At 50.5% G+C, this 9594-nt stretch overlaps 1 protein-coding gene across 3 annotated transcripts in view; it reads right to left on the reverse strand.

The window, feature by feature from the left end:
- The window catches only part of FREM3 (FRAS1 related extracellular matrix 3), a 345523-nt gene extending 339159 nt beyond the window's left edge, over positions 1-6364 (reverse strand). For all 3 annotated transcript variants that reach the window (XM_029599602.1, XM_029599686.1, XM_029599769.1), the window contains exon 1: positions 1285-6364. In XM_029599602.1, coding sequence (XP_029455462.1) covers positions 1285-6286 — 5002 coding nt within the window. In that variant the 5' untranslated portion in view covers positions 6287-6364. The remainder of the gene's footprint in view (positions 1-1284) is intronic.
- Positions 6365-9594: the final 3230 nt, after the last annotated feature.

A 9594-nucleotide genomic window follows, 5' to 3' on the forward strand; every position in this document is an offset into this window, starting at 1 on the left:
GCTCTTACCCTCCACCCTCCACCTGCAACCACAACTGTTGATTCTCCCTATCAGTGCTACCGCAGCCCCTGCCACTCTGTTTAGGAAGTCAGAGCCAAGAGGCTGGCTGTGAGGATGCCAGGGAGAATTTGGCAGCAGCAGCTACAGAAGATAAGGAGAAAGCAGTGAGGGCTAGGGGAGTGGGGCATCACACCGAGAGTAGAAACAGCTGCAAGGGAAGGTGAGAAGAGAGTAGTGGTGGTGACAGCAAGGGAGGGGAAGGGAGAGTAGCAACAGCAGGGGGGTAAGGAGAGAAAGTGATAGCAGCAAGAGGAGGTGTAGCAACAAAAAGTAGCATGGGAGTTGGTGCCGCAAGGAGGCTGTTTGCCCAGATTCCAGAAGAAGAGGCAAATAGAAAAGCAGGACGTGTGCTGTTTAGCTCGCACAAGCATGTAAACTTGAAAGCAAGAGTGGGATGGATTTATATTTGAGGAGCTCCAAGGGGTGACTATTTTTGAAGGGTTTGGAGAGTGGGTCAGGGGGTGGGGGAGCTATGTGTGAGAGAAGATCAAAAGGGATGGGGGAGTGCGGGATTTACTTTTTGTTAGTCTGAGATCAGGGCTCATGCACTAATAGTTGTGCTATGTATAGTGCACAAATGCTATTAATGCATTTTTCATAGTACTCATGCACTATGCATATCACTAGGAAACTATTTTTTAATGCACAACTTTTAGAACACTCTCAGTATATAGGACCCCATAAGCTTTAACCAGAAAACAGAGGGAACAAGTGGAAAGGGCGACTTTCAATTTCACAGATTTGTGCGGTACTCTCATATCTACAAAAAACTATGCACTGTGGTGCTCAAACCTCTTCCAAGGTTGTTCCCCTCTCTCTGCAGAGGATTCTGCACTATCACAGTTTTCCTGAGTAACTAAGAAGTCCCGAGGCAATACAAATGGATCAGTGCACAGAAATTACAAGATTTTAAATATATGGGACCTCAATCAGAAAGAAAGAAACTGTAAAATTACTGCAAACTTTAACACCCTCTAGAATACAAAGGGATTACCAGTAAATTTATGATTTGGTACACATGCTTTTCATAATCAGTATAATACACTGTTCCTAGCATGGAGTACAATCTGCAGAGAGCAATGTATTACAATCGATGAAAGAGGAAGTGACACACCACTGAGATTTGAGTTAATAAGGATTTTCCTCACTAACACAACCCCTTAGTGAACAGGAGTCCATGCTAGTTGCCATTAGAAAAGTATAATGTAGAAGATGAATACTAACCTTGCGTGAAGCTTTTCACACTGTCATTGCCGAGTCCTGTGTTGATGATGATTCCATGCTTTGGCCCCTCGGTGATCTTGTATTTCAGCAGTTTGTGGGGACTGTCTCTGTCTTCTGCCTTCAGGGACTTGCTGGTGATCATGAAGCCCAGATGGCCAATAGGCAGGCTTTTCAGACTGGGGGCACCTTTGTTGACAACTATTTGGGGGACACCATTGTCAAGTGAGTTGATGTGGATCTTCATCATCTGGGGTTTGCGGGTCTCAAAGATGGTATTAGGGAAGATGAAGAAATCAGTATGGGTCCCATCAGTCACAGTGAACGAAAAGCTGTCCTCCACTGATTCTGTACCATCGTGCCTATAGCTTATCAGGTTCTCATTGAGATCTTGCTTAGTGAAGCTAGTCACAGTTCGGCTGCTGTTATATACAAGCTCACCATGGACAGGCACCTGGGTGACTGTGAAATGGAGTAATCTGTCAGGGGTATCACGATCTTCAACTGTGAGCTCAAAGGGAGTGATGAGTTTGGTCTCTCCTTCATTGACTACCAAATCATGAATGGTCAGGACTGGTTTCTTATTGTCTACATCAGTTATGGAGACTCTGAAAGTACGGAATACTGGGTTATAGCCATCTGTCACTTCAAACTCAAAACTGTCCATTTTCATTTCATCTTCTGATGTGTGAATATAGTAAATCTTATTCCCAGCCAGTTGTAGCTGAGAGAAGGAGGTGATGGGTACTCCAGGTTGATCTGTGCTTTCTAAATGACCCCGGATTGGGGCCCTGGTGATACTAAACATCAGTTTCTCATCAGGGCTGTTAATGTCACTAGTACTGAGCAAATCAGTTGTCAGAGTCACCTTCCCTCCTTCTTTCAATGTCACCCCTTTATTGATGACATCTGGGAAAACCATGTCAATGCTGCCAATGCTGATGTAGAAGTATCTGTCTATTAAAGGGTTAATTCCATCAGTGACATCAAACTTAACTAGGTCCCGGATACCTTCTTGGCCCATATGAGTATACTGGATCAGACCATTATCAATGTCATCTTGGGTAAAATTCATGCCCAATGTGATATTGCCCAACAGCTCTCCCTCTGTGCTCAGATGCTGCAGGAGACCTTGGGCTGGGGCCAAGCGAATGATATACCTTAGGGCCTTATCATCTGAATCCAAATCTGTTGCTTTAAGCACTTTGTTGGTAATGACCTTGGACTCTCCAATCTCAATTTCAAGTCCATTATTGATAGTCATCCTTGGGGTTTCATCATCCACAGGGATGACCATGATGAGGACTTTTTTCTCTACTGTGTGTTTGCCATCAGTTAGGCGAATTTCAAAGCTGTCCTCCTTGGTTTCTGAGTCCAGATGTTCATAGACTATGTTGGAGCCCTCCCTGATCTCCTCCAAGGTGAAGTTAGTGACAGCTGTGGTGCCTGTGCTTAGCTGCTGCACAATCTTGCCATGCTGGGGGAGTTTGGTTATAAGAAACCAAAGTTCATCCGGGGGCTGATCCGCATCAGCTGCATTGAGGATGGGTGTATCAATCACCAGACCCATGCCTTCCATCACCAGGAACTCACGCACAAAGACATCTGGCTTCTCATCATTGGTGGGGACAATGTTGATAGGGAAGAAATGAGGCTGGGAAAAGCTGATGCCATCCGAGCAGTGGAAGGCGAATCTGTCCTCCCTTGGCTCGACTCCTTGGTGGATGCTCTGTACATAGTTGATATGCCAAAGACGTAGATCCTTCAGGGCAAAGGCACTGATTGCACTGCCAATTCGAGACTTCTCTGAACCTGGTGCAGGGGAAATGTTTTCTAAGTAGCCTGAGGTGGGTTGCACAGTGATGGTGCACAGGATGTCATCTTTGGAAGTATCCAAGTCCTGGGCATCTAGGTTCTGCAAACTGATGGTGTTCTTGCCTCCCTCCAGGACTGTGAAGTGTTCCCCCACCATCACTTCTGGTGCCACATTGTCCACAGGCAGAATGGTGACCCGCACCTGCACACCTTGTACTTTCTTGCCACCAACTTTCCATTCATCAGATAGATCAGAGATGGTCAAGTTGAAATAATCATGGTTCTTGTATAATCCAATCTCTCCACCAGTGTGTGAATAAGTCACTGCCCCACTGATGATGTCCTGCTGGGTGAATCTTTCATTAGGTTTCCCATGCACCAAGATCTCCCCCAAACTCGGGGGCTTCTCCACCATGAAGGTGAGTCGCAAGTCATCTGTGTCTGGGTCAGTGCCCTGGATGAGGCTAGGGGTGATCTCAGTGTCCCTGTGCTCCAGCACATCAATAGCAGAGCCCAGCAGGCCACCAGGCAGCAATAGTGTTGGGGTCTCATCATCAATAGGATGCACTGTGATCTTGAGGATGATGGGCACCTCATGCACCCCATCACTGACCACCAGCTGACATGAGTCACTAGGCAGTTCATCACCATTGTGCAAATAAGACACACGCCCATTCTCTAGATCATCCAGGAGGAAGGATTCACCAGCAGCCAGGGCCACCCCAGTATACTGCAACTGCCCATGCTGAGGGCCCTGGGACAGCGTGAAGGTGATGAGATCGCTTTCTGTGTCTACATCTTCTGCATCCAGCTCAGCCCCTGCTAAAGTGAAGATGTTTTTCTCAGACACGGTGAAGCCTGTGTTGGTGACCCGAGGTGGTTGGTTGTCCACTGGCTGCAGGAAGATGGTGAAGGTGCCTTGCACTGCATTGCCCACTGCATCCTCTACAATGAAGGGAAACTGCAGCACCCGGAGGGCAATGCCTAGCTCCTGCTCGGGGGGCTTGTATGCAACCTTGTGGTGGTTTACCTGGGCCTGAGTAAACTGATTAACAGGCACTTGTGGGCGGTCACTCAGCACAAGGCCACCAGTGGGCAGTGGGCGATTCTCATCTGTATCGGTAGGGGGTGCCAGCAATGTGTATCGGAGGTCACGGTCATCAGAGTCCAGGTCAGTGTAGCGCAAGAACTTCTTCCTCAGCGGGGTGAGCTCATATTCCCGCACTGTCATCTGCAGGCCAGTACCCGGGAACAGCTCAGGTGGTAGATCATCCACGGGCAGTACACGCACCACTAGGGTCTGCTGACCAGACTGGTTAGGAGGGTCATTGTCATCTTGCACGTGGAAGAGCACCTGGTCCAGAACAGGCTCAGTGCTGTGGGGCCCCACATGCCGGTAGAACAGCTTCCCATCCAAGATGTCCTGTTGTGTCCACTCGGTCACTACCTGTTCATAGATATCCTGGGCTGGCAGGTGGCGCCAGAGTTTGGGCATGGGTGGTTCCTCGGCCTGGCGCAGCAGCAACTCGCCCAAGGAAGAGTAGGGTTGCTCCAGGATAAAACGGATGGCTGAGTCCTCTGAATCCACATCAGTGGCACTGAGTACAAAGGGCGAGAGCTGCTGTAGGCCATGCTTGGGCAATGCCAGGCCTGTGTTAGCATTGAGGACTGGTGACTCATCATCTGTGGGAGCTATAGTGACAGGAAAGAGAAAGCGTATTTCATAGCGTCCATCATCAGCACGGAAGATGATGTTATCACTGGACGTGTCGCTTCCATCATGCTCATAAACCACAGCTCCAGCCTCCAGGTCGGCAGGTGTAAAATAACCCACCTGGCCAGTGGGCAGCAACAGGTGGCCATGCCGTAACCCTGCTACCACACTCAGCCGCACTTCCTCCAAGTTGTCCTCATCACTGAGGTGCAGGTGGCGGGTTGCCAAGAGGGGCCGCGACTGACCCTCAAAGAGCCGCAGCCCGATGTTGCGGGTGGCCACTGGTGCTAGTGTATTCATGGGCTTCACCACCACCACGAAGGCGAAAGGCTCTGAGACGGCACCCTCCAGGTCCAACACCTCCAGTTCCAGCTGGACTAGGCGCTCATGCTCAGAGTCACCACCAGGCGGCTGATAGGCAATGCGCAGCTCGGCCAAGTCGCCCTGGCTGAAGGAGGCCAGCGGCAGGCTGGGGTCATCAGTGCTCAGCAGGTAGCCCTGTGTCTCAGACTCCAGCGGTGAACGTAGGCGGAAGAGCAGCTCGCCGGCCGGCGACTCGGCATCTTCGGCCGCTAGCATGTCAGGCGTCAGGGCGGTGAGCACGAACTGGTCCACCTCCATCATCAAGGTGGCCAGGAAGCTGGGCCGCGGCGGGCTGTTCTCCGCACCCTCCTGAATGCGCACCGGCAACTGGAAGTGCTCCTGCCGTCGCCTTTGCTGCCCGTCCGTCACCTCCACCAGCATGGGGAGGTAGTCGCGGTTGGGCGAACCGCCGGCCGCCGCGTGCTGGTAACGGACGCCCGCCCGCAGAAAGCTCTCGCAGTCCGTACCCGCCCCCGTCCAGTTGTGCAGCCGGCCGTAGCGGGGCAGGCCCCCCGTGCCGGGTAGCGGCGTCAGCCGGCAGGCCTCGGCGGCCCGGTCGTAGGCGAAGCCCAGCACCTTCTCGTCCAGCGGCTGGCTGAGCCCGCGCAGGCGCTCTACGACGAGCGGCAGGTGGCGCGCGACCAGCTCGGGCTGCTGGAAGAGCACCTGCGCCTCCAGCACGAGGGGCAGCAGCAAGGTGTCGCGCGCCGCGTCGTAGCGCAGCTGCAGCCGCACGCGGTGCCGGCCGGGGCTCCGCGCGCCCAGGTGCGTGTAGCGCACCTCCCCCGGCCCGAAGCCGCAGGGGAAGCGCTTGGGGGCCAGCGAGCCGGGTCGCTGCCAGAGCGGCTCCGCCTCCAGCACCGTCACCCAGCAGCGGTCACCCGGCTGCACGAGCAACACCAGGTCCTGCGTGGGGTCCACGAAGACGGATCTGCCGATGGGCACCCGGATCCCGCGGTTGGCCGCCACGATGCTCTCTCGGTTGGGGCTGAAGAGGAGAGCCGAGTCCGGTGGGTCGGGCTGTGCGTCTCCAGGTCCCAGGCTGCTGGCGAGGAGGGCGAAGAGTGCTGGGAGCCCGTAGCCCAGAGCTGCGCTTATGGTCCCTCTGGTCATTCTCTGGCTGCTTGTAATCCGCCGAGAGGTGGACGGTGCGTGCGCTTCTAGCCAGGAGCACGGTACATACAGCACGAACGCAGGGGGCCGCGGGCAATGAGTTGGTGGGCTGTCGGCTGGCCACAGGTAGTAATCTCGCGGGGAGGAGCCAGCATCAGGCCCCGCCTATTGAGGGAGATGAGACCCCCCCCAGGGATTTCCTCCCGGAGTCTGCAGCTGTGCAGCCCCGTTCCTATGTCTCGGCACGGAGAGATTTAATCCCAGCATTACTCCGCTCAACTCTCAACATTGCTTTCCCCCTTTCTTGCAGTTATTTAGGATTTCCTTTATTGAGTATCATGTGCCAGTTTGTCTATCTCCAAGTTTTGTTTTAGTTGATGACCCCCCCATCCAATGCGCTGTGTGTAACGCTCTCAGAGCCCCCTGGCCAAACGTAAATCTCCACTGAAGGGTAGAAATTCAGCAGCTGTTAAGAGCATCTGAATGTAGGGAGTTTCTGCTTTATCCTCGGAATCAGCATCATCGGGAGATTATTTTATTTGGAAAGGTGTGGGTGGAATAAATGTGTACGCATGTAATGTGTGTGCGTAATGGCCGGGAGACTCAGGATTTATGTGATGGCAGGGTAGGCAGGACCCGGGAGACAGACGCTCCCGCTTCAGGACATTCAGATTCCAGGGGACGCGAGAATGAACTGCGCTCTGCTCCAAGACAGTCCTGAGCTGGGAGAAAGCAGTTACAGAATTATGGTCATGATGAATGATTGTGCAAGTATTTGTATCATGAATTCTGTGTAGGTTTGGGAGCTTAAATGAACGTGTTTGGTGCCTGGAGTTCAGCAGCGTTTAAAAAAATGCATTTTCTGTTTGTTTTGCTGTGCATGTGCTCTTATCCTTAATGTTTAATGAGCAGTGGAAAGGGCTTGACTCCCCCAGGCTAAAATTTGTCACACCAGCAACCAGAAGTGAGAACAGAGAGTAGAATCAGATCTTATCTTATTCTTTACTGCCCTTTGAGTGATATGCTGGGCAGAAGAGGGTCCAGTCTCTACATGTGTTATGAAATAGCTGAGGGGCCGATGCAGTACCGTGTGCAGTGGCTAGCGCATGGTTTAACAGGATGTGAGTGTTGGACACGCATCCCTATACCCCGATGCAATATGGGGATTAGCATGTCCAAAACAAGCATCCGGATCACTGCATAGCTAATTGCGTTCATCACATGTAAATTCCATGTAGATGAGGCTATTAGCTAATCCCCGCGATGCAAAAAAAATTCCCGCATGGCCAAATGCGCCTATTGCAATTGGGCTGGCATAAAGGTATGCCACACTCAAGGGCACTTTGTAAAAAAAGAAAAATCCTGCTTTTTGTGATTCCTCCTAATAGTATCATAGTGATACTAAGTAGGAGGAATCAAAGCAGATTTAGTTAAAAAAAAAAAAGTTTTTGAAAAAAAAATTCTGGAAGCCCAATAGACACACACAAGATACACAGTCTGGGCCATGTATCTTATGCGTATCTATGTCGATAGCGGGAGAAAACAGATGCTCGTAGATTGAGCGTCCATTTTCCCAACCCACTTGACAGCCACCTCTCCTGTGTGCCTGATGCCGAGGAGGCACTAGGGATGCACAAGTTTTCCCTAGCGCCTCCTTTTTTGCGTGACCCCTAACTTAAATACTGGATCGCACGCCCAGGAGAGGTGGCTGGGCGCACGTTTAGAAAAACGGGCACCTCAACACTGAGCACCCGTTTTCTGCGCACAAATATTGCAACGGCTCCCGAGAAAGAAAGGCTGCAATTAAAAAAGAACTTGAGATCAATTTCCTTTCTTCCACACGTGTTTGCTAAGAAATGGGGGAGTTCTTGGAAACAGATCATATTCTCCACTCATGCCCTATTGTTCTTTAATACTGCCTCCCTTGAAACAAGTTCATTGCAAGGCAGTTTATACCAAGCTGATACAACCATCAAAATCCCATTTCTGCCCGGTGAACAGCCTTCTGACTACTGAAAATATTTCTCCATTAATATTGCGCCATGCTTGCACCTTTGTAGATCCCACTGATAAGACCACCGGAAGCGGGTAGAAGGGACCTGCACAAGTTCAGAAGTATCATATGCCTCACTTGAAAAGGTCTTTGCTCGTTAAATTAACATCCTTCAAACCAAAGGACTTTTTCTCCCTTTCTCACAGTAAAACTTTGGAAATTAATTTGACCTTGCAGGCTGGGGCCGGCGGGTGCAGACTTGCGGCTGGTTTTGCTGTATTTACTCCCGTAGTGGGTCCTAAACAAATGCTTTCCCTGCCCTCCTGCAAACCTCTCCCGAATGCCAGAGCCCAGGGGCAATCCTACTTAATAGCGGCATCAGCAAGCATATCTCAAAACAATTCAGCATGTAAAGTGAAATCATAAATGTGCTGCTATTTCACTCACTTTCTGAGGAGAGATTGTGTATTTAAAATGTCCTATTCCTTAGTCACTCCCACCATGAAGATATATATAAGCAAATTAGGGTCCTGTTGACTTTTACAAAAAAATCCCATAGTGACTTTCCACTGACACAAAAAAAAACATCAAAATAGCTGTTCTGTTCAAGCTTTTCTTTTAAAAGTGAATGTGGCCTTACCAAAAGGTGCACATCAATTTCAAAAGTATATAAAGTATCAAATAAAATATATTCGGACAGGAAAAAAAGGAGACCTTGGAATAAGAGCCTATAAGGAAGACACTGAACTACCAAAGGAGAAACTTGATATTTTGAGCAGTCTGGCTAATGGCAGGACAAAGGAGATGAGCACGTTGCCCTTTTGTGCTTCCCTAAATATACTTTCTCTTAAAAAAGAGGTTCTGAATTCTTTTCTGCTGTCCTCAAAAACCTTTTTGGCACAATTTTTAGATTTTATGCAGTGTATTAGCACAGTAAGTGGTTGCCAAAATGTATCTCCCATAAGGCTGCAAATTCAAAACGTATAATTGTTTTGATGCTTTCTATAAACTTCACTGTTCCTCTGGGGCTATTGCCAGTAAAGGGGTAGATTTTAAAAGGTGCTCGCAGGCTCCTGGCGCACACATGGACGTGCGGATTTTATGATCCACGTGCGCATGTGCAGGCTGTTGCGGAGGTGGACACATGGCCCGAGGTGCTGTTGGTGCTACCCGTGAGGAAACCCCCACGGGTCCCCACCGTCGGGAGGTGAGGCCAGGCGGGAAGCAGAGGCCGACTGCAGCTTCGCCAATACCAGCCCTCGTTCCCCGCAGGTTGAGCCCTTGGGTACCGGGGCTGGCTGGTCTTAGGCGATCC

The sequence above is a fragment of the Rhinatrema bivittatum genome, chromosome 1 (assembly GCF_901001135.1).
Source record: "Rhinatrema bivittatum chromosome 1, aRhiBiv1.1, whole genome shotgun sequence".
NCBI lineage: Eukaryota > Metazoa > Chordata > Amphibia > Gymnophiona > Rhinatrematidae > Rhinatrema > Rhinatrema bivittatum.